The sequence below is a fragment of the Scyliorhinus canicula genome, chromosome 4 (genome assembly GCF_902713615.1).
Source record: "Scyliorhinus canicula chromosome 4, sScyCan1.1, whole genome shotgun sequence".
Lineage (NCBI taxonomy): Eukaryota > Metazoa > Chordata > Chondrichthyes > Carcharhiniformes > Scyliorhinidae > Scyliorhinus > Scyliorhinus canicula.
This window is the reverse complement of record NC_052149.1, coordinates 84,600,545-84,626,093: the sequence shown is the minus strand read 5'-3', so window position 1 is coordinate 84,626,093 and position 25,549 is coordinate 84,600,545. Positions and strand designations below refer to the sequence as shown.

General features: G+C 45.6%; 1 protein-coding gene across 8 annotated transcripts in view; it reads left to right on the top strand.

The window, feature by feature from the left end:
• Window positions 1–25,549, top strand: part of rnf2 (ring finger protein 2) — a 65,101-nt gene that overhangs the window by 12,308 nt on the left and 27,244 nt on the right. For 5 of the 8 annotated variants that reach the window (XM_038794647.1, XM_038794642.1, XM_038794648.1 and 2 more), the window contains exon 2: window positions 16,522–16,610. In XM_038794647.1, the coding sequence (XP_038650575.1) occupies window positions 16,524–16,610 (87 nt within the window). In that variant the 5' untranslated portion in view covers window positions 16,522–16,523. Of the gene's footprint in view, window positions 1–4,119; window positions 4,144–4,701; window positions 4,785–14,990; window positions 15,014–16,521; window positions 16,611–25,549 lie in introns of those variants that run through there. The other 3 variants (XM_038794646.1, XM_038794644.1, XM_038794645.1) reach the window with 3 other exon arrangements.

The window sequence follows — 25,549 nt, the reverse complement described above, 5'->3', positions numbered from 1 at the left end:
TAATATATTTCCTTTAAATAAGGGGACTAAAACTGCTCACAGTGCTCCAGATGTGGTCTCACCAGTACTTTGTACAGCTGCAGTAAGACTTCCATACTCCTGTATTCCAACCTCCTTCAAATAAAGGTCAACATTCCACTAGCCTTCCTGATAACCTGCTGCACCTGTGTGCTAGCTTTCTGTGTTTTGTGCACAAGTACCCGAAAGTCTCTCTGCAGTTTTTCACCATTTCACCGTTTTTTGTTAGAAACTAACTTTTATTTTTTTACTGTCAGACTTTTGTCAACTTTTCTCATGTTTAATTGTATAAAATGTTGCCCCACAATACATTTCTCCTTGGAGCCATCTGCGCATGGCCCTGTTTAAATTTCAAGTCTTTAATACACTTTCATGCAGGTTATTTTCTGATGCGTTTTAACTACTTGGACTGGGCGCTCAGTGGTCAGGGTTTTTAGTCACTGTACAACATCATGTCACTTGTTTTAGATGGAGGACCACGTGAAGGTTTCTGCCTCCCTAGTTTTGGCCTGACAACCAATCTTTGTCCAGAACAGTTATGATATCATAGAATCACTACTGTGCAGAAGGAGGCCATTCAGCCCTTCGAGTCTACACCGACCCTCCGAAAGAGCATCCTACCCAAGCCCATCCCCTCATCCTATCCCCGTAACCTCAAGTAACCTTTTGGACACTAAGGGGCAATTTTAGCATTACGAATCCACCTAACCTGCACATCTTTGAACTGTGGGACAAAACCAGAGCATCCGAAGGAAATCCACGCAGATACGGGGAGAAACTGGAGCATCCGGAGGAAATCTATGCAGATACGGGGAGAACGTGCAAACTCCACACAGTCAACCAAGGTCAGAATTGAACCAGGGCCCCTGGCGTTGTGAGGCAGAAGTGCTAACACTGTTCCACTGTGCCGCCCCTTTAATACAAATCAGAACTATTCTTTATCCAAAACAGAAAAATAAATTGAGGAATGGAAAAATGAAAGAAAGAGAATGAATAGTGAGAATTACAGAGAGAGTGACAGTGCATGGATTTCCATTGCCTTTATATTAAAAAAAATGATTTGTCCCTACATTTTAGAGTGAATCATTTCCACTAGTAGGGGAATAGTACCAGAGTGCTTTTCCAGCAAGACCATTTGTAAACTCATTCATTTCAACTGAATCATTGCTTAAAGTCTTATTTGTTGATTTGTGAAAAATCTCTTGATTGGCCGTCGCATGGAGCTGTATGGAAGATTTAATGTATTTCATAGTATTTTTCCAATGGTGGTAATTATGTAGTGTAAATTACTTGATGTTCCTGCCTTGGGACAATAAAACCTTTCTAGAGTGGAGGTTTTGCTTGGCGGATCCCAGTCTGTTGGCTCCTCAGTGCACCCATCCAGAACAGTGGTAAGTTTTCAGCATTATTGGCCTATACAAACCATCGTGAACATATTGATATCTTCCATGCTGTTGCTGTACTGTCCCAACCAGATTGACAGCAATGTAATTTGGAGAACACTCTAAACAAGACTCAGTTAATTGTACAACTACATCACCTGATTTTGAAACAAGGGAACATGAAAGTTCTAATTACCCGAATCAATATAGGTTTAAGTGAGAGCAGCCTCTAGGATTTCTCCAAAACTTTGCCTCTTACCCCGCTATGGGAAAACAGTCCTGCTCAACAGATGATATTTTTAATGACAGAAAAGTTGTTTCTTGTTTTGGTTGGTTGTTTTTTTCCAATATTAGAAATATAAACATGATTCAGACGTGTCTCCTTTCTGAACTTTAATGTTAGTTTTAAAATTTGGCTTGTCACTTGGCAGTTACTCAAGACAGTCTCACAACTGATGCCAAATACCAAACTTTTCTTAGCCTAGTTTTGGAAGAACGTAAATGGAACAAGCCAGAATGACTCCCGAACATTTGTGTTTCCATTTGTTTAAGGGAAGTGTCAAACTGCTGATGCTGGATGGATTATAGAATTTATAGTGCAGAAGGAGGCCAGTCTGCAATGGCCCTTGGAAAGAGCAGCCTACTTAAGCTCAGGCCTCCACCCGATCCCCGTAATCCAGTAACCTCAAACAACCTTTTTGGACACTAAGTTGCAATTTAGCATGGCCCCCGTACGTTGGTCTGAGAGGAGGGTACCCTGTTTTTCCAACACAAAATTAGTGTTTGTACCATTTGGCCTTGTATTTATTTTTTTTACTGTTTTAATAAAAAGATATGGCCAATCCACTTAACTCGCCTATCTTTGAATGTGGGCGAAAACCGGAGCACCCAGAGGAAATCCATGCAGACACAGGGAGAAAGTGCAAATTCCACGCAGTTCCCCCGAGGCCGGAATTGAGCCGGATTTCAAATTTAGAAATTTAGAAACTTGCACCTGGAATTTCCACAAGGTTTCTTCCAACCTTGTGCTGTGGTCTTGGGTCAGTGAGGTAGGTCCAGCGGTTTTGGTGGGAGTTGAACGCAATGACTTCAACCTTTCTGACGTTCAAGTCAAAGAAGCTGAGAAACTCATCCATGGCACAGTGGTTAGCACTGCTGCCTCACAGCACTGGGGACCTGTGTTCAATTCTGATCTCGGGTGTCTGACTGTGTGGAGTTTGCACTTTCTTTCTGTGTCTGTGTGGATTTTCCCCAGGTGCTCTGGTTTCAACCCACAGTCCAGAGGTGTGCAGGTTAGGTGGACTGGCCATGATAACTCCCCCCTAAGTGTCCAAAGGTTGGGCAGGGTAACAGGGATAGGGTGCTAGATTGGACCGAGGTAGGTTCTTTCAAAAGGTCAATACAGACTCGATGGGCCGAATGGCCTCCTGCACTGTAGGGATTCTATGATTCTATCACTTTGATTTCAGTTTGCATGTGGACATGGAGTTGTAGGAAGTGCTGGAAAGTTGGCTGTTGTCAGCTGACCAGTGGAAACGGACACATTGGGTGCGGTCTTCCCAAAAGGGAACAAAGTCCCCCAGCAAGCGTGTTTAGCCACGTGTTTCCCAGCACTCACAATGCCAAGAAACACATGGCCATTCAATGCGACTCGCTTTGAATAACGGGCCTGAACAGGGAACGCGGGGCTGTGGCCACACACAGCCCCGTCTTTTTAAAATGGGGATCTCTGCTTGCTGGATCTCCCTGTTCTGGCTAGAGAAATGGTGTCTGATCTCCGAGGCCCCGAAAAGAACCCCTGACCTCGCTTTCTCTTCTCCGCCCCCTGCCCCCCACCCAACACGCCCCCGCAGGCAGCCCCGGCCCGATCGTGCGCAAGGGTAATCAGGTGGCATCATCAGTTCCAGGGCACAACCCTGCCAAAACGCCATGCAGCTGGGGGCCTCCGATCCCCTTGGAGACTCCATGAATGCCGTTCCATCTGGGCCCTATTTGTGGGGACCAGTACTAAATGGCACTTGCCCAAGGTCCCCAAGGAGAAGGGAATGAATCCCAAAGCCTCGGGTAGATCAGGAATCTGCACATTAGAGTGAGGCTTACTGCCTTGCTCTATTATGCAGTTTTGCTAAAACGTGATCCTGTCCGTGTGGGAGGGAGTCCCTTTGCAACATTTCGTGAGATTGCGTTGAATCTCACGATGTGTTGCAAGCCGGGTAGATCCCGGGAGTGGGGTCTCCCAGCTTTCACTGATCACCCTGCACCGCCGTCAGCTGCTTTTCCGGCGCAGTGTGGCCGGAGGATCGTGCCCATTGACTGGAATTCTCCAGCCATTGGGACTCTCTTTACCCGCTGGCAGTGCGCCCCTTCCTGCGTGTTTCAATGGGAAATCCCATTGAGAAGGAGTGGGAAGAGAGAATCCCGCTGCCAGAGAACAGAGCTGCTGAGAAATACGTGTTTGGGGGGAGCGGAGAGTCTGCCCATGGCCTGTAGATGATGTCACCAAAGGGCAGTGGCCTGTAGATGATGTCACCAAAGGGCAGTGGCCTGTAGATGATGTCACCAAAGGGCAGTGGCCTGTAGATGATGTCACCAAAGGGCAGTGGCCTGTAGATGATGTCACCAAAGGGCAGTGGCCTGTAGATGATGTCACCAAAGGGCAGTGGCCTGCAGATGATGTCACCAAAGGGCAGTGTGTTGATGGGGGGGAAAGGAGCCACAAACAACACTTTGGAGAAATGATAAGGTGACCATGTGAGATGTCATTGATGGAGATGCACAGGCTGTGTTGGGTTAAGTGGGATTGGGAGATGGATGACATGGTGAACCATGTACACTGCAGAACCATGAAAAAAGTAAAGAGGGATATTAGCTGACGTGTTAGGCAGGTTGATTCGATGTGGACTGCACTTGATGCAATGAAGCTATAAACAGACCTCTAACACTGGAGAGGATCCAACACAGTTTTATTCAACTATAGAACTAATATACATATTCAGCTGTGGGTCGACACTATACTAAACTGACTGGAGACTTTGTACTAGCCTGACCAGATTTACTAGCTACCGCATGGTGTTTGCACTGGTTAGCTCGTGGACTCTGACTGTCTCAGTGGCTGGGTCCAGAGAGAGCGGGAAACCTGGTGCCTTCTGGCTTTATAGTGGTCGTGTCCTGCCTGGTGATTGGCTGCACTGTTCTGTGTGCTCACTGGTCATCCTGTGTGACAATCACTGCCTGTCTGCACTTCATTATGTACATGAGTGAATATTATGACAGCCATTTATGTACTTTCAAAAGATATAATTGGTGACTTTGTTTAAACTATTGCACTAGCAGTGATTCACAAAAACAATGAACTTAAATGATTCAGACAGAACTATGGGAAAGGTGAGGGTATAATATGGTCAAGGACCATAGTAAATTATTCAAACAGGTATATTAACCTTGTAACATACTTTGCTGAGTGGAGTTACATCTTATGGTGTGTATTGAATGCTTGGCTCATAATGCACTGTTTTATATACACGTTCTAGACGACTGACTCACCACTTTATACCGCTGGCACACCCCATTATAAAAAATAATGTGGGTATTAATTTGTGTTGCGGGTATCCTTGTAAATGCAACAGCTTACAAAAAAAACGCATAGAGAGGAGTTGGAGCCTGTGAGAAAACGTTTCAACATCTTGTTCATACGTGAGTGTGATGTGGGTAGATTAGTACCGTATAATTATTTTAAAAATAATACATTCTAGCCTTTAATTCTTGCCAAATCTGAACAAATGCTGGGTTTATAGTAATGCTTTAAAAATACTGCATACAATAATGCGTACTGCATTTTCTGGATTACTTCAAGGAGAAGTAGAAGATATATCCTATTAAGGGGCAAGTAAAGTTGAATGTGCAGAGTGTCAGTAAATTATAGGAAGTAAGACCAACTTAAGGAATGCTATGAGGAATGCGACGAACGAGGGCAGCACGGTGGCGCAGTGGGTTAGCCCTGCTGCCTCACGGCGCCGAGGTCCCAGGTTCGATCCCGGCTCTGGGTCACTGTCCGTGTGGAGTTTGCACATTCTCCCCGTGTCTGCGTGGGTTTCGCCTCCACAACCCAAAGATGTGCAGGTGTGCAGGGTAGGTCAATTGGCCACATTAAATTGCCCCTTAGTTGGAGAAAATGAATTGGGTATTCTAAATTTATTTTTAAAAAAGGAATGCGACGAACGTACATACAAATTAGAAGCAGGACTAGGACTCTGGATCCTGCTTCGTCATTCAATAAGATCATGGCTGATCTAATTGTTACTTCAACCCTACATCCCTGCCACTCCCCCGCCTTAACATTTCAACCCCTTGTTAATCAATAATCTACCTAGGTCTGCTTTAAAAATATTCCAAGACTCTGCTTCCACTGCCTTTTGAGGAAGGGAGTTTGAGACTCACCCCATTCAGATAGTAAACATTATTTCTCTTGTAGTAGTTTTACCTTTCTTATCAATCTTTTTGGCATTCTTTGATTTTCTTTACATTCTTTGCATTCTTTCCAGTCTTCTGACCTGCTGCTTGTCTTTGCACAAATATATGCTTTTTCTTTAAGTTTAATACTGTATTAACTTTTTAGTTAACGACAAGATGAGGGGCTCTTGGGATTATTCTTTCTCATTGAAATGTTTCTATTTTGTATATCCTGAAATATCCCTTTCAATGTCTGCCACTGAACCTTTATTGACCCATCCCTTAAGCACATTTGCCCATTCACTTTAGCTAGTTCCACTTTCATGCTCCCATAATTGCCCTTATTTAAGTTTACAATACTAGTCGAGGATGCATTTTCCTCCCCCTCAAACTGAATGTAGAATTCAATTATATTACGATCGTTGCTAGCAAGGGGTTCTTTCACAATGAGGTTATCAATTAATCCTATTTCATTGCACAATACCAGGTCTAGTATAGCCTGTTCATCTGGTTGGCTCGCGAATGTGCTATTGTAAGACACTATCCCGAAAACCCACTACCCTTCTGCCTCCACTCCCCTGCTGCGACCAAGACCATTCCCCCAAACGCCACCACCACACCATGCTCAGAAAGCTGTGAACCACATAGAATGGGGAATTCGCCATCACCATCATGCAAGGGGACCCTGGCAGTGTCCGTAGCCCTCATCTGTATAGCCCTCGACAGCAACATCCCACCCCCAGTCTCTGTGATCTCATGGTCTTGAATTCCTATTTGAAAATGAAGACTAGGTAGCTGAATGTCGGTGTGCAGGGAAGTTCCTCCATTTGTTTATTGGCAGCCAAATCCAGGTGCTGTACCAGTGTCCTGGGTGCATACTTCTCCAAGGTTGAAGAACAGTCCTGTAACACCCAGCTTAGTGATACGGGCTGTGAGCCAAGGTGAATGAAGAATAGCTGGATGTCTCGCTCACTTTTTACAGAACACAGCAGGTTGTGAAATCGTGCCCAGTACTGCACCTACCATGGTTTGGGACTCACCAGCTCAGCAATTTGGATACATGCCCTCTTGGTGAGGAACAGCTTGTGGACTGGTGGGTAAAAGAGGTCCCTCCTGTCATTGACCGTCGGCACAGGTCCTGGTCAGAGAATCTTGAAACAGAGGAGCACTGGCTGCTGGATTGCTGCAACATTCTGGCATCATTGATGATGGGTCATTATACGTGATTGCCTTGTTTGGGTTGCATCATCAGCTTGGCATGGTTACATGACAGCGTGGGGCTGGTGGTTGTGATTTGAATACAGTGATGGATTCACTCTTTGGAGTTGTGGTGACCTCACCGTTGCTGGGTGAATGCCAGTGTGACATGGGTTGTTACTGTGCTGCATTGTTCTAGGAGGCCAGAACCTCTTGAGGGGCACACTTGTTTTGGTAAGATGTGAGGCTAGCAGTCAGGGTTGCCGCCCTCTATTGATGTTGTCGGGATAGGGGCACTGTGAGGGCTGAATTTAGGGTTCTGTCGTGAGCTGGGCTGCTGTGCTCATTTGCAGCACTGTGCTGGGACCTGTTACAGCTGCATAGATCAGACTGCTGCCACTTGTAAGGAACTGAGCTGAGACAGGTTGAAGCCAGTAGTCCCTCAGAGCTAGGTGATTGAGGCAGTAGTCATAAGAACATAAGAACATAAGAACTAGGAGCAGGAATAGGCCATCTGGCCCCTCGAGCCTGCTCCGCCAGTCAATTAGATCATGGCTGATCTTTTGTGGACTCAGCTCCACTTTCCGGCCGGAACACCATAACCCTTAATCCCTTTATTCTTCAAAAAACTATCTATCTTTACCTTAAAAACATGTAATGAAGGAGCCTCAACTGCTTCACTGGGCAAGGAATTCCATAGATTCACAACCCTTTGGGTGAAGAAGTTCCTCCTAAACTCAGTCCTAAATCTACTTCCCCTTATTTTGAGGCTATGTCCCCTAGTTCTGCTGTCACCCGCCAGTGGAAACAACCTGCCCCGCATCTATCCTATCTATTCCCTTCATAATTTTAAATGTTTCTATAAGATCCCCCCTCATCCTTCTAAATTCCAACGAGTACAGTCCCAGTCTACTCAACCTCTCCTCATAATCCAACCCCTTCAGCTCTGGGATTAACCTAGTGAATCTCCTCTGCACACCCTCCAGCGCCAGTACGTCCTTTCTCAAGTAAGGAGACCAAAACTGAACACAATACTCCAGGTGTGGCCGCACTAACACCTTATACAATTGCAACATAACCTCCCTAGTCTTAAACTCCATCCCTCTAGCAATGAAGGACAAAATTCCATTTGCCTTCTTAATCACCTGTTGCACTTGTAAACCAACCTTCTGTGACTCATGCACTAGCACACCCAAGTCTCTCTGAACAGCGGCATGCTTTAATATTTTATCGTTTAAATAATAATCCCGTTTGCTGTTATTCCTACCAAAATGGATAACCTCACATTTGTCAACATTGTATTCCATCTGCCAGACCCGAGCCCATTTACTTAACCTATCCAAATCCCTCTGCAGACTTCCAGTATCCTCTGCACTTTTCGCTTTACCACTCATCTTAGTGTCATATGCAAACTTGGACACATTGCCCTTGGTCCCCAACTCCAAATCATCTATGTAAATTGTGAACAATTGTGGGCCCAATACAGATCCCTGAGGGACACCACTAGCTACTGATTGCCAACCAGAGAAACACCCATTTATCCCAACTCTTTGCTTTCTATTAATTAACCAATCCTCTATTCATGCTACTACTTTACCCTTAATGCCATGCATCTTTATCTTATGCAGCAACCTTTTGTGTGGCACCTTGTCAAAGGCTTTCTGGAAATCCAGATATACCACATCCATCGGCTCCCCGTTATCTACTGCACTGGTAATGTCCTCAAAAAATTCCACTAAATTAGTTAGGCATGACCTGCCCTTTACGAACCCATGCTGGTCTGCCCAAGGGGACAATTTCTATCCAGATGCTTCGCAATTTCTTCCTTGATGATAGATTCCAGCATCTTCCCTACTACCGAAGTTAAGCTCACTGGCCTATAATTTCCTGCTTTCTGCCTACCTCCTTTTTTAAACAGTGGCGTCACGTTTGCTAATTTCCAATCCACCGGGACAACCCCAGAGTCTAGTGAATTTCGGTAAATTATCACTAGTGCATCTGCAATTTTCCTAGCCATCTCTTTTAGCACTCTGGGATGCATTCCATCAGGGCTAGGAGACTTGTCTACCTTTAGCCCCATTAGCTTGCCCATCACTCCCTCCTTAGTGATAACAATCCTCTCAAGGTCCTCACCTGTCATAGCCTCATTTCTATCAGTCGCTGGCATGTTATTTGTGTCTTCCACTGTGAAGACCGACCCAAAAAACCTGTTCAGTTCCTCAGCCATTTCCTCATTTCCCATTATTAAAACTCCCTTCTCATCCTCTAAAGGACCAATATTTACCTTAGCCACTCTTTTTTGTCTTATATATTTGTAAAAACTTTTACTGTCTGTTTTTATATTCTGAGCAAGTTTACTCTTATACTCTATCTTTCTCTTCTTTATAGCTTTTTTAGTAGCTTTCTGTTGCCCCCTAAAGATTTCCCAGTCCTCTAATCTCCCAGCAATCTTTGCCACTTTATATGCTTTTTCCTTCAATTTGATACTCTCTCTTATTTCCTTAGATATCCACGGTCGATTTTCCCTCTTTCTTCCGTCCTTCCTTTTTGTTGGTATAAACCTTTGCTGAGCACTGTGAAAAATCGCTTGGAAGGTTCTCCACTGTTCCTCAACTATTCCACCATAAAGTCTTAGCTCCCAGTCTACCGTAGCTAGTTCTTCTCTAATCCCCTTGTAATCTCCTTTGTTTAAACACAAAACACTAGTATTTGATTTTACTTTCTCACCCTCCATCTGTATTTTAAATTCCACCATATTGTGATCGCTCCTTCCGAGAGGATCCCTAACTATGAGATCATGAATTAATCCTGTCTCATTACACAGGACAAGATCTAGGACCGCTTGTTCCCTCGTAGGTTCCATTACATACTGTTCTAGGAAACTATCGCGGATGCATTCTATAAACTCCTCCTCAAGGTTGCCTTGACCGACCTGGTTAAACCAATCGACATGTAGATTAAAATCCCCCATGATAACTGCTGTACCATTTCTACATGCATCAGTTATTTCTTTGTTTATTGCCTGCCCCACCATATCGTTACTATTTGGTGGCCGATAGACTACTCCTATCAGGGACTTTTTCGCCTTACTATTCCTGATTTCCACCCAAATGGATTCAACCTTATCCTCCATAGCACCGATGTCATCCCTTACTATTGCCCGGATGTCATCCTTAAATAACAGAGCAACACCACCTCCCTTACCATCCACTCTGTCCTTCCGAATAGTTTGATACCCTCGGATATTTAACTCCCAGTCGTGACCATCCTTTAACCATGTTTCAGTAATGGCCACTAAATCATAGTCATTTACGATGATTTGTGCCATCAACTCATTTACTTTATTCCGAATACTACGAGCATTCAGGTAAAGTACACTTATGTTGGTTTTTTTACCTCTGTTTTGAATCTTAACATCTCCAGTTTTATTCCTTTTGTTATTACTGGGCCTATTCACTGAGCTCCCCTCAGTCACTGTACTTTGTACTGTCGCCCTTTTAGATTTTTGACTATGTCTTCTCTGCCTTGCACTTTTCCCCTTACTTCCTTTTGCTTCTGTCCCTGTTTTACCACCTTCCAACTTCCTGCATCGGTTCCCATCCTCCATTATCAGCATAAAGGCCTAATGGGAGATGCGTCACACCTGGCAGGAGCCGAATGAGATGGCCACCTGCGCTGCATGAGGTTCATGGACAGAGGTTCAGGCATGAGGACAGGCATGAGGTTCAAGTCAGATTGCAAAGGCTTAGGAATTTACTGAGGGCTCCTTTTGGGCCACCTATAACAGGCACATCAAGCTTGCTAGCAATTACATCAACAATGACATTCACTACTCAGTTTGAAATTCAGACAGCACTTCCAAGTATATTTGACACTTTCACTGCAGTCCATGAACCTCATGCAGCGCAGGTGGCCATCTCATTCGGCTCCTGCCAGGTGTGACGCATCTCCCATTAGGCCTTTATTCTGATAATGGAGGCGGCAGGCCCCTCTGTACTCCAATCCTGACCTCTGGATGAAAATCCTGCCAGCTGGCATTGCTGAGAACAGAAATAGGATCGCAACAGTGGGAAATTTATCAATTCCTGCTTTCATGATGAAACAGCCGTTCGGGTCCAATGACAATAAGTAATCAAAGAGCAGCACAGTAGCATAGTGGTTAGCACAGTTGCTTCACAGCTCCAGGGTTCCAGGTTCGATTCCCAGCTTGGGACACTGTGCGGAGTCTGCACGTTCTCCCAGTGTGTGCGTGGGTTTCCTCCGGGTGCTCCAGTTTCCTTCCACAGTCCAGAGATATGCAGGTTAGGTGGATTGGACTTGCTAAGTGTCCAAAAAGGTTGGGTCGGGTTATTGGGTTATGGGGATAGGGTGGATGTGTGGGCTTGGGTAGGGTGCCCTTTCCAAGGGCCAGTGCAGACTCGATGGGCTGAAATGCTTCCTTCCTTCTATGATAAAGTAAATGTGGTGATATCATGGTTGTGTTGTAATTCGCCGACTGACCACTAGGAGTTTCACTAGTATATAAGGGAATGTTAAAGTCAGCTGACCTGAGACTGGCTGGAGGAAGATGAAGAGAGGGGTTGCTTGGCATGATTTTACTGTTTTTCATCTGTTGTCTTGTATAAAGGTTACCCACAGTTAATGTTAATAAATCGTTTATAGCTTTAGCTACAAGTTTTCTTGTAATAAATCAGGCCATCCGACATCCGACAAGAACATTACAGTAAACATTCATATACATGTTAGGAGTGGTACCAGGTGGGCGACACAGTAGCACAGTGGTTAGCACTGTTGCTTCACAGCGCCAGGGCCCCAGGTTCGATTCTCGGCTTGGGTCACTGTCTGTGCGGAGTCTGCACAATCTCCCTGAGTCTGCATGGGTTTCCTCCAGGTGCTCTGGTTTCCTCCCACAAGTCCTGCAAGATGTGTTGTTAGGTAATTTAGACATTCTGAAATTCTCTGTGTACCTGAACAGGCGCCGGAATGTGGCGACTAGATCTTTTCACAGTAACTTCATTGTAGTGTCGATATAAACCTACTTGTGATAATAAAAGATTAGTTTTAAAAAAAGGTCTTGTTGGTATGAACCCAGCGAAATGACGAGAGGGTATAATCTGGACTCTAGACACTAAAAGCAATAGGCTACAGATGAAACAAAATAATCACAGAGCCAACAAATCTAATTAAAGTTTTGTAACTCTGCTATATCCAGTCAAGAATCCTGGTGAACATGTAGGCAGCTAACTGGAAAAGGAACAAAATGAACATCTCCAATCTCGACTATGGAAGGAGCCCATCAATGAATGCATGAAATAGTCCTGAAATGTTCTCCAGTATAATCAGACAAAAATGCTGAGTGGATGATCCTCCTTGAATCTCCCTGTGATTTCTGCTATCATATATTCCATTTGTCTAGTTAATTCAATTCACTCTACATTACATTTATGAAGTTGCTAAATGCATTGGATTTAATGTCTCATCTGAAAATGCAGCACTCCTTCAGTGCTGCACTGAAACGTCAACTTAACCTAATGTCACAACCTTCTGATTTAGTAGTGTGTGCTACAGCTGAGAAAATTTGACACTTAACTAATGAGAGGTTATTTTCAGCCAAGTCAGTAATTTGCTTATGCTATTTTTCAGGAATGATAGAAGAACCATTCAAAGCTTGACGATGCCTGGCATGATCAATTATTCTTTATGGCTTTTGAATATTTGATGTATTACATTTCTTTGTGATGAAGTAGCTGGTTAATAAAGGGAATGCTGCCGATATAATATAGATTTTCAGAAGGCATTTGATAAGCTATCTCAAGAGGTTCATTAGAAATGTTCAGATCCGTGGTATGAGGAAATGTTGCAGGATGGATAGAAAGTTGGTTGACAGATAGCAAAAAGTATTTGGATAAATGTGTGTTGCTTAGATTTCAGAAGAGTTGGAAATAGCGTGTCGCCGGCATCAATGCTGAGTCTACAGATGAGTTGAACTCGGGCATGTGGAGCATAGTCATATTTTGATGAAAAAGAGGATTTTTACAATCAGTGAGGATGACTGTAAGGCACATGGATGTGTAAATGTAAACAGCGGACAAATGGCAAATTCCATTTAGCGTGAGGCAATATATTTGAAATGAAAATCGCTTATTGTCACAAGTAGTCTTCAAATGAAGTTACTCTGAAAAGCCCCTAGTCGCCACATTCCGGTGCCTGTTCGGGGAGCTGGTATGGAATTTGAACTCGTGCTGCTGGTCTGCGTTGATCTGTTTTAAAAGTCAGCTATTTAGACCTGTGCTAAACCAGCCCCTATTTTGTGAAGAAACCAAGGATGAGAGTGTACACAAAATGGAAGGATGCTGGAAGGTGTGAATAAACAGAGCCCTAAGGATTTAAATTCATAATTAAAACATTGATAGTATGAGTCATGAAAAGTACACCTACAGTCTTGTCAGTTTTATAAATATGGACATACGGGTACAAAAGTAAATAAATAGTGATATAGAACTCCAAACACTGGCTTGATTAAGCATGCAGTTTTGGTCAACCCATTATAGAAAGGATATGAAAACAGTAGAGAGTGGACGGCATAGATACAGTAGGGTGATACGAGGGATGCGAAACTAATGAAGAGAAACTGATGTGCTTAAACTGTTTCCACTGGAGCAGAAAAGAAAACGTGTTTTAAAAATCATGAAGTGTTTTGATGGAATGAATAGGGAAAGACTATTTCCTTTCCGAGCAGAGGTCATCAATTTAAAATTGCCATTAAGAGAGCAATAAAAGAAGGTAGGAGATATTTATTCACGCAGCAGGCTACTGGAGCATGGAATGTTTAGTGATAGGGAATACTTGAAGCAAAAACTGTTACATTCTTTAAGGGAACATTAGATAAACATTAGAAACTGAGGAAGATGCATCTCTATGGTACAGTATTATTTTTGGTCGCTCCAGCAAGGATCAGCATTGACAAAATGGGTCACATGGTCTTTTATCTTTGCTGAAGATGTCTATGATTTCTTTACATGTGGTCGTTGCTATTGTTATTTCAATAACTACATTTGTTAAGCGCTACACACAGAGTGCAGCTCAGAATATCCGAGGTCTTGAGGCTCAGTTGCTAACCCTCCTGCTTATGATCCAGAAGACCTCAGCCAAGGAATAAGTGTAGTTTAAAAAAAAAAAATTAGAGTACCCAATTATTTTTTCCAATTAAGCGGCAATTTAGGGTGGCCAATTCACCTAACCTGCACATCTTTTGGGTTGTGGGGTGAAACCCACGCAGACACAAGGAAAATGTGCAAACTCCACACTGACAGTTCACTACAGAGTTCAATCGATTTTTATTCAGTTTGAAAATCGTTTCAACACTCTACGTCATTCACCAAAGCAAGAAGAGTGACAAGATATGTAAAATAAACAAGCTTAATATATAATAAGCAGCAAAAGTGTACATTTAGTTTTGCTTTCTTAAAAAAAATTTTAAAGACCATTCTAACTCTCTTCATCCAGACCCAGGGTAAAGCTTTGTTCCTCTGCAGGGTTTGTCATGATCCTCCAGCATTGTACTGGAAAATAGTCACTTACAGTGTGCTATTTGATGAAGAACTATGTGTTATCTGTTTCAAATGGCCGATGGTAATTGTATTTTGGATCTGGTGATTTTCATTTGCCTTTGATTCAATTATACTATAGATACAAGGTGCTATTGCATTACTGATAACCTCCCTACACTTCAAACACAATTACCATCTTGTATTACAACCTTCTACTTTTAATACATGCCGATGTTTGGGTTTTACTTTTATGCATTGTACCAGTGAAAACTTGTCCTGGCTCATATTCTATCTTCAGTTTTTCCTTTTAGCAGTCCAGAGTTGAATTTTAGAAGTCCATGTGAATGATAGAATAACACAAGAACATCCATAGCTGGAAGCATACAGCATCATATACGTGGGACTGCTTTAATAACAGCATGTAGTGACTCTTTGGTGGAATAAAGGACAATTTTTTATTTTTTTTAAAATAAATTTGGAGTACCCAATAATTTTTTCCAATTAAGGGGCAATTTAGCGTGGCCAATCCACCTACCCTGCACATCTTTGGGTTGTGGGGGTGGGACCCACGCAGACACGGGGAGAATGTGCAAACTCCACACGGACAGTGACCCGGGGCCGGGATACGAACCCGGGCCCTCAGCGTCGTGAGGCAGCAGGGCTAACCCACTGCGCCACCGTGCTGCCCCATAAAGGACAATTTTAAGGGTTGACCCTGGTTACTGTACTTTATTGAGTGTTTAAAAAAAATAAATTTAGAGTACCAGTTATTTTTTTTTCCAATTCGGGGGCAATTTGGCGTGGCCAATTCACCTATCCTGCACATCTTTGGATTGTGGGGGTGAGACCCGCTCTGACATGGGGAGAATGCCACACGGAGAGTGACCTAGGGCCGGGATCAAACCCAGATCCCTGGTGGCGTAAGGCAGCAGGGCACCACCGTGCTGCCCATGTACCCACGTGTTAACCGATGAACAAATAATTGGTATGACTGAACAAAGTAGTACATTGTACAATTCCTATTTTGTGGTGTCTTGGAGAACTGACTCTCCGTTTGCTTCAGTGTAAAAGAAAGTATACAAACTTGTGTTAAGTGATGCATATCAGTTTCCATGGTAGTAGGTGCTGACAGTTGTGTAGCATCTGAATCTGATTTGTATCTACCTGGGAATGAGAGAAGGGGAGATGGTGTGTGCCAGCTCCACCTGTTTGTGGTTACTGTGGTTAGCTAGGGAACACAATCAATGTACATTTATACATGGAGGGAAAAAATTGTCATTTACCAAATAGCTTTGATTTGATTTTAATGCACTCCCTGAAGCATTATAATTCCTATTATCTGTTACTTTCCACACTTAAAATCAAGGCCATTAACATTGTTTTCAAACTGGTCACTCCATGTGAGGGGGCGCTAGAAATTGATCTTGGCTTGGGTTTGCAATAATGGATCTCCATAATCCTATCATATCTAAAGAAAATATCTAAAGAAAATAACAGCTCTTCCCCTTCCCAACTTGCAAAAGTGTTTCTTCTTGGGATTCGCGAAGATACTCTGGAACTTAAACTTTTTAGACGTATATTTCCTCGAATTACCAATAGGTGGATTCTTACAGAGACCATATAGTGAGAAGGGATGGACAGCAAGATATATAAGCCCTGCCTGTTACTGGTACTACATAAATCAATATTGAACCTGCATTGAGGAAGTGATGAGAGTTCCTTCCATAAGGCAACTGCTACCCACACTATATGGACATAGCTCCACTTCTGCCCAGTATTGTAATTTTACAGTCTGTTCCTCACTCGCAAATTCAGGTGGTCAGTGCTATTGGGGATAAATCCAAATATTCTATGGATGGATCTTGGGGGTTGGCCTGATGGCAACACTGATTAATTATAATTTCATTTTTCTGTGCTTCTTGCAGCAATGGCACAAGTAGTGCAGACCAATGGAACTCAGCCTCTTAGCAAAACATGGGAGCTCAGCTTATATGAATTGCAGAGAACACCTCAGGTAAATACAACAATTGCATCTATATTTGTACCTTAGGATTTATTGTACTTCTCAGTGGACTATAACTTTCTATAACACGTTACATCTGTACAAAAGTTAAGGAAATAGCCTGAGCACCCACAGATCCTGAATTCTCCCCTTGTAAACTTCTTGGAGGAGAAAGTTTTTTTTTCTTAAAGCCAACAGCATCTTTTGAAAACTGGCACAATGAGACTTGTGTGAACAGGAAATAGTTAAATAAAAACTGGATTCTATTACATATCAGTTACCCAACTGTAAATTGTGTCCCTAAACGCACCAGTACTGAACGATTTGGTTATAAACCTATGTAACAATGTGCAATCTTTCTGATCAGACCTGAATTGGAGTCTCAGTTTTCCTGTCTAAGCAAATGTAAGCACTATTTGAAGAGATGTAGGAAATTCTGACAGTGTCCTCGCCAGTATTGCTCTCTTCTTGGAGTTGGATGACTCAGATATAGATGGTTTGCGACATCTTGCTGTGTAAGTTTTGCCTACTACATTTTCTTATAAAGCTGTGAGCTATGAAGGGCTCTGGAGCATTGGGGAAGTGAAAGCCAACTCATTAATGCAAATTTGTTCTTTATTTAAACCTGCACCTACAATATGAATGGCTCAAAATTTGCAAACGTAATTCAGCTCTTCAGAAAAGGAGGGACAGAGAAAACAGGGAACCTCCCATCAGTTGGCCTGTTTTAACTATGTACTTTGACAAGCCAATGTGGTTTTATGAGAGGGAGATCGAGTTTTACAATTTTATTGTTTTTTTTTGAGGTTTTAACTAGGAGGATAGATAAAGAGAAAGGGTAACCCTGAAGAAAATGTTTTCTAAACTTCTCATCCCTCATCGTTTTCTTATCTGCTTACCTTCTCTCTCCTTCATATCCCCTCCCTTTGCTTTGTCTTCCTTTCTGTTCCTACACCTCCTTCCCCTCTGTGTCTCCTCCTTCCCTTTGGCCTGCCTCATCTTCCCTCCGGTGTTTATCTCTTTTTATTTCCCTCCTGTCACTGATTTCCTTTCTATGGCTATCTTCTTTCCACTTTGTGTCTGTCTTTGCCAACTTCCTTTCCATCAGTCTCTCTCTTAGGCGATCCTTTTCATCTTGCTTTCTCTTTCTATCTTTATTGTTTTCTGGTTCACACACACTCTTTTACCTCTTCCACTCTCATCTCTCTATCACTCCTATCTCCTATTGGGGTCTGATAGAAGACAAGGGACTGCTAGTCCAAAGAACCATCAGAAATAGGTGTCAGGACACTGAACCAATTCAAAAGCTAGTGGGCGGGATTCTCGATTGGCTGATGCCAAAATCGCGAAACACAGTTGGGCGGAGAATAGGTTCTGGGTGCCTATATGACGCCAAATCGCTATTCTCCATCACCTTGACAGCAGTGTCAATGTTGTCTGGTACGCACGTGCAGTAAACACCATTTGCATATCATTAGCAGGCCTGACCCGATATTTTCCGGGGTCTCTGCGATGATCCGCCTCCGATGGGCCGAGTTCCCGAAGGCACGGTTCACTTGTGCTTTTGAAATTCGTGAAACCGGCGTCACGGCTGCAGAGAGTGAGAGAGGGGGTACAGAAAGTGTCCAACATCACCATAGTTTGCTGTGGAACCCGACTATTGACCCTCTTAAGGTGAACTTTATCTTCTCGAGACTGAGAAACCCAGCCATGTCACTATCACAGGTCTCTACACTCGGGGGCTTCAAGTCCCTCCACATTAACAAGATCCGTCTCCGGGCTACCAGGGAGGCAAAGGCCAAGACATCAGCCTCTTTCACCCCCTGAACTCCCGGCTCTTCCGACACTCCAAAGATCGCTACCTCCGGACTCGGCACCTCGCGTGTTTTTAGCACCGTGGATATTGCCTTAGCAAAACCCTAACAAAACCCTCAATTTGTTGGGCTTCCCGCGCACCTTGCACACCCATCCTCAACCCTGACGAACTTACTCATTCTAGCCGCTATCATGTGTGCCCGATGGACTACCTTAAATTGTATCAGGCTAAGCCTGGCACATGGATGAGGAGGTGATAACCCTGCTTAGGGCATCTGCCCACAGACCCGCCTCTATCTCTCCTCCTAGCTCGTCCTCCCACTTACCCTTAAACTCCTCCACCGGAGTTTCCTCCGCCTCCGAAAGCTCCTGGTAAATATCTGAAACCTTCCCCTCTCCCACCCAGGTACTGGAAACTACTCTATCCTGTATCCCCCGTGGCGGCAGCAGCGGAAAGGCCGGCACCTGTTTTCTCAGGAAGTCTCGCACCTGCAAATACCTAAACCCGTTCCCTGCTGGCAATTCAAATTTATCCTCCAAGGCTTTCATGCTGGGAAAGCTCCTGTCTATAAATAGATCCCCCATCCTTCTATTTCCTGCCCTTTGCCATCTCCGGACCCTACCATCTAGCCTACCTGGTACAAACCTATGATTAATTTAAATCGGGGTCCAAACCGATGCTCCCTCCACTCTCTCTTATATCTCCTCCATTGCCCCCAGATTCTCAGAGCCGCCACTACCACCGGATTTGTAGAGTATCGGGCTGGCGAGAATGGAAGGTGGGCCGTTATCAGTGCTCCCAAACTGGTGTCTTTGCATGACGCCGCCTCCATCCACTCCCATGCCGACCCCTCCCCCACTACCCACTTCCTAATCATGGCTATATTAGCCACCCAGTAGTAATTGCAGAAGTTCGGCAGCGCCAACCCACCCTATCCCCGACTGCACTTCAGCAACACTTGCTTCACTCGTGGAGTTTTACCCGCCCACACAAAGCCCAAAATAACCTTATTCACCCGTTTGAAAAAGGCCCTTGGGATGAAGATGGGGGGGCACTGAAAGACAAACAGAAATCTGGGGAGGACCATCGTTTTCACAGTCTGTACCCTCCCCGCCAGTGAAAACAGGAGCAAATCCCATCTCTTAAAGTCCCTTTTCATTTGTTCTACCAGCCAGGATAGGTTTAACTTGTGCAGTGCCTCCCATTCCCGGGCCACCTGGATTCCCAGATATCAAAAGCTCTTCTCTACCATTCTAAGCAGCAGCTCTCCCAGTCTCTTCTCCTGTCCTCTGGCCTGGATCGCAAACATCTCGCTTTTCCCCATGTTCAATTTATACCCTGAAAAATTGCCAAATTCCTCCAGGATTCGCATTACGTCCCCCATCCCCTCCAATGGGTCTGAAATATACAAGAGCAGGTCAACTGCGTAAAGTGAGACCCGGTGATCCACCCCGCCCTCCCCGAACCAGCTCTTTCCAATTCCTAGAAGCTCTTCACGCCATGGCCAATGGCTCTGTGGCCAGAGCAAACAGTAACAGAGATGCCTCATCCTTCGGTGTAGTTTAAATCATAACAACATGGCATCATAATAACATTCAAAAGCCTTCAAACATTGGCCTTGAGGTGCCTGCCCTTTACAAATGCCATCTGGTCTTCCCCTATCACCCCCGGGACACAGTCCTCTATCCTTGTGGCCAGTATCTTAGCCAGCAGTTTGGTGACTACATTCAGTAGAGAAATTGCCCTGTATGACCCACATTGTTCCGGATCCTTCTCCTGTTTCAGGATCAATGAAATCGAGGCCTGCGACATAGTTGGGGGGAGGACTCCCTTCTCTCTTGCTTCATTAAATGTCCTCACCAGCAGTGGGCTCAATATCTCTTACAGAATTCCACCGGGTAGCCGTCAGGCCCAAAACATCAGCCCGCATGTTTACATAAACAAATGACAAAAAGGAATCAGGGATTACCCATAATCATCCTTCATATTCACAGCCCCCCACCCCTCCCCCCAACTAATGTTCGATGTTACCCAGTTCTTGAAAGTGCATAATAAATAATGCCCATGACTTGTAGAACCCCTCTGAGCTTCCCGTCAGTTCAAACTTAACCTTCTCAAGGGTCAAGTATTCCAACAGGTCCCCCCGCCACGCCAGGGCACAGGGTGGAGAGGCTGCTCTCCATCGCAGCAGGATCCGCCTTCAGGCAATCAACGAGGCGAAGGCTACAACATCTGCCTCCGCACCCGTTTCCAACCCTGGCTGGTCCAACACCCCGAATATGGCCTCCTGAGGGCCTAGGTCCAGTTCCACGCTGCACCACCTTGGAAATTACCCTAAAACCACCTTCCAGTAGTCCTCTAGCTTTGGACAGAACCAAAACATATGAACGTGATTAGTGCCCCCCCCCCCCCCTCGCAACGCTCTCACACATCTTCAACTCCTTCAAATAATCGGCTCATCCTCGCCCTCATGAGGTGTGCTCTGTATACCACCTTTAGCTGTATAAGGCCCAACCTCGCACATGAGAGGAGGCATTTACTCTCCGGAGCACCTCACACCAGACCCCCTCCTCTATAACCTCTCCCAACTCTTCCTCCCACTTTGCTTTGATCCCTTCCAGTGGTGCCTTATCCTCGTCCAAAATAGCTCCATACACCGCTGACAGTACCCCATTCTCCAGCCCCCTTGTCGTCAGCACCTCCTCCAACAATGTGGAGGCCGGTTCCTCCGGGAAGCTCTGTATCTCCTTTCTGGCAAAATCTCGAACCTTCATGTATCTAAACATTTCTCCCTGCTCCAGCCCATACTTCGCTTCTAGCTCCTTCAATCCTGCAAACCGACCCCAAAGAAACAAATCTTTTTGCATCTTAATCCCCTTCTCCTCCCATTTCTGAAAATTTCCATCCCACCTCCCTGGCTCAAATCTGTGGTTCCCCCGAATCGGCATTTCTCTTGACCCTGCCCCCAACCTGAAGTGTTGGCGAAACTGCCTCCAGATTTTCAATGAAGCTATTATTACCGGACTCCCTGAGTATTTCCCTGGAGCTATCTCGAGTGACACTGTTGCTAGTGCTTTCAGCCCCGACCCCCTGCACAAACTCTCCTCCATTCTGACCCACTGGGAATCAACCCCTCTGACCCAGCTCCGCACCTTCTCCACATTCGCCGCCCAGTAGTAGTACATCAGGTTCGGGAGGCCCAAACCCCCTGCCTGCCTTCCCCTCTGTAGCATCACCTTTCTCACTCTGGCCACCTTCCCTCCCCATATGAACAAGGTAATCCTTCCCTCAATCTCCCTGAAAAATGCCTTTGGCAGGAAAATCGGTAGGCATTGAAAAATAAACACAAATCGCAGCAACACATTCATTTTAACCGCCTGTACCCAACCCGCCAGTGACAGAGGGAGACCATCCCACCTTGCCAGATCAGCTTTCACTCTCCCCACCCCCATTCTACCCGGTCAAACGCCTTCTCGGTGTCTAATGCCACAACCACCTCTGTTTCCTTCCCTTCCGCCGGTGCCATAACGACGTTCAAAACCCTCCTAATGTTCGAAAACAGCTGCCTCCCTTTCACGAACCCCGTCTAATCCTCACCTATCACCGTCGGGAGGCACCCCTCCAGCCTACCCACCAGTACCTTCGCCAATATTTTTGCGTCCACATTCAGAAGTGATATGGGCCTATACGATCCACACTCCGTCGGACCCTTATCTTTTTTTAGCAACAGGGAAATCAATGCCTGCCCCAAAATTTGTGGCAGCACCTCCTTCCCTATCGCCTCTTAAAACATCCCCGCCATCAGGGGTGCCAACTTATCCTTGAATTTTTTATAATCCTCCACCGGAAACCCATCCGGCCTTGCCACCTTCCCCGACTGCATCCTCCCAATCGCATCCTTTATCTCCTGCTCCACTATTGCTCCTTCTAATGTAGCCCTGTCCCCCTCCCCTAGCCTCGGGTACTCCAACCCACCTAGAAATTCCTGCATCTCACGGTCTCCCCCGGGTGGCTCTGACCTGTACAGCCTCTCATAAAACTACTCAAAAACCTTGTTAATCAGCTCCGGAGCCATCACCAACTTCCCTGCCCTATCCCTCACCTGAAGAATTTCCCTTACCGCTGCCTCCCTCCGGAGCTGACCTGCTAACATACGCCCCACCTGATCTCCATGTTCATAAACTGCACCCCTCGCTCGCCTCAGTTGGCGCACTGCCTTCCTGGTGGACAGTCGATTAAAGCTTGCCTGTAGTTCCTTCCTCTTTTCCAGCTTCGATGGGTCCCCATCTTCTGCATAACTCCTATCTACCTCCAACATCTCATCTATTACCCTCTGCCGCTCCAACCTTTCCTCTTTGTCCACCCTGGCCTTAAACAAAATTACCTCACCCCTCACCACCGCCTTTAGAGCCTTCGACACCTCACCCGTACAGTTGAAACCTACATATTCCTTAATTACCTTTTCAATTTTCTCACAAAACACTTGGTTCCCCAAAAGCCCCACATCCCGTTTCCACCTCGGCCTCTGCGCTACCCCCTTCTCCAGCACCATATCCACCCATTGCGGAGCGTGATCTGACACTGCAATTGCAGAGTATTCTGACCCCTTGACCCCAGCCAGCAAAGCCTTTCCCACCACAAAAAAGTCGATCCGCGAGTATACCCTATGGACTGCTGAGAAAAACGAGTACTCCCCTTCCCTCGGGTGCAGGAACCTCCAAGGGTCCACCCCCCCATTTCCACCATTAGCCCAGCCAGTGCCTTCGTCCCCCTGCTGATGGGACCAGCGAGCGCAGCCGTGATCTATCCAACCTCGACTCCTGCACCAAGTTCCAGTCCCCCCCCCACAATCAGCTCATGTGTATCCAAGCCGGGAATGGCCCCAAACACCTTCTTCGCGAATCCCACATTGTCCCAATTGGGACCGTATACACTTAACAGTGCCACTAATCTCCCCTCCAGTGCCCCTGTCACAATCCCATATCTACCCCCCTGATCTGCCACCACCTTCTCCATCTGGAAGCGTACCCTTTTGCTGACCAGCACCGCTACCCCTCGAGCTGTTCCATCAAATCCAGAGTGAAACACTTGGCTAACCCAACTCTTTTTAAGTCTCACCTGGTCCTTCACCCTCAAGTGAGTCTCCTGCAGCATTGCTACATCGGCTTTCAAACTTTTAAGATGTGCAAGCACTCTTGACCACACCTCCTAGCCCTCTCACGTTCCACGTGACTATCCTTATTGGGTGTCTCTCTCACCCCCCCCCCCCCCCCCCCCCCCCCCTGCTAGTGCAGGTGGCTCCCCCTGCCAAGACATATCATCCCCTTCCACCCAGTCCCAGAGAAAGAAACAAAACAAACCCAACAATCCAACCCCTACAATTCACTAACATAGCATTTAACCATCGCAACACTTCTTTGTGAAGTATTGTGTTGGCCTTGGGCCCTCTGTCCCTTCGGGCAAGCCCACAATTCTCAAATTATGCTGCCTTGAACGGTTCTCCAAGTCTTCGAGCTTTGCTCGTAGTCCTCTTTTGACCTCCACCACCCGCTGCAGCTTGTCCCCCATCGAGGTGACCTGGTCGCTGTGTCGTGACACGGCCTCCTCCAATTCCGTCATCTTCTCGCCCTGCTCTCTCACCTCGGCCGATGCCTTTGCCACAGCCACCCTCACCGGGGCGTTTGCCTCCTCCACCAATGACTTCAATGCGACCACCGTCTCCTTCCTCAAGGCCTCCATGTGCCTCGCGAACAGCTTTTCCAGCTCCACCGCCATCACCTCGGTCATCTTCTCCACCGTAAGTAGTGCGGTCCCGCCTTGCGGTTTGGCTTCCGCCATCCTGTCAGCGCTTTTGCTCGTCCTCTCATTCAGCGGCGAACCCGCGTTTCCTCCTTTCCCGCGCTGTTCTTTGCGTCCTTTAGCGGCTTATTGTTTTTTCTTTCTTTTCTCTTCTCTCCCCCTCCACCCTCCTGTCCTTCATCAATCTGAATTCTTTTTTTTGAAAAAAAAACAATTTTTCTTCCTTTACACACAGAAAAAAGGAAAAGAGGGGAGTGTTATGGGAGCGGCTTTTTCAGAACCCCAAAATGTATCATTGAGTTCGACCAACCTCTCCCTTTAATGTATTGTTGCTTTTGAAGCACACGGCTTGGTCTCCAGGTGTGGTATTACAATTATGGACACGTGGGTTTTTAAACACAAAACAATGTTTATTCCATGAATTCAACTTAACCTTTTAACACCCCTTGCTTCAAAGATAACCCTGAAAATAATACAACACTAAATAATCCCTCAAAATGTTCCTTCAAACCTCCAAAAGACTTAACACCTTTAAACAGAAACACATCAGGTTAAAGACATTACTATTATGAGTTTAAATCACACAAATGATTCAGAGATATTCTTTCCTGCCAAAGATCACAGCAGATCCAGCTTACTGCAAACACAGACACACCCAAGCTCTCTTTCTCAAAACTGAAACTAAACACTGCAAAATGGCTGAGCTAAAAACCCAGCTCCACCCACACTCTGACATCACTTCAGTAATATGAGCTGCTCCATTTCTTTTTTTTTTTAAATTTAGATTAGCCAATTATTTTTTCCAATTAAGGGGCAATTTAGCGTGGCCAATCCACCTACTCTGCACATTTTTGGGTTGTGGGGGCGAAACCCACGCAGACACGGGGAGAACGTGCAAACTCCACACGGACCGTGACCCAGAGCCGGGATCGAACCTGGGACCTCAGCGCCGTGAGGCGGTTGTGCTAACCACTAGGCCACCGTGCTGCCCTTGCTGCTCCATTTCTTAAAGCTACATTGCTTAAACATCCATTTCTTAAAGGTACTCTCATGACTGGAGGAAAAAAACTTTCAGCAGACTTCTTTAAACCTTCTTTCTTTCTCCTCTACATTCCCCCCAGAGCTCCCCTGTGGCCCGACTTCAGTCTTCTTTCTTCACCCTAGGTGGGAGCCATCCGATGTGGGACACCCCACTTGCATCGTGCCCTGGTCTCGGGCCCTCCGCCTCGGCCTGCTTGTAGCTCCGTCCCCACTGCTCCGAACTGCACACTGCGCTGGGCCCAACGCCTCAGCTCCCGCCGCCCAACACCCGCGCGGGGTTCTTCGCCGGTTTTTA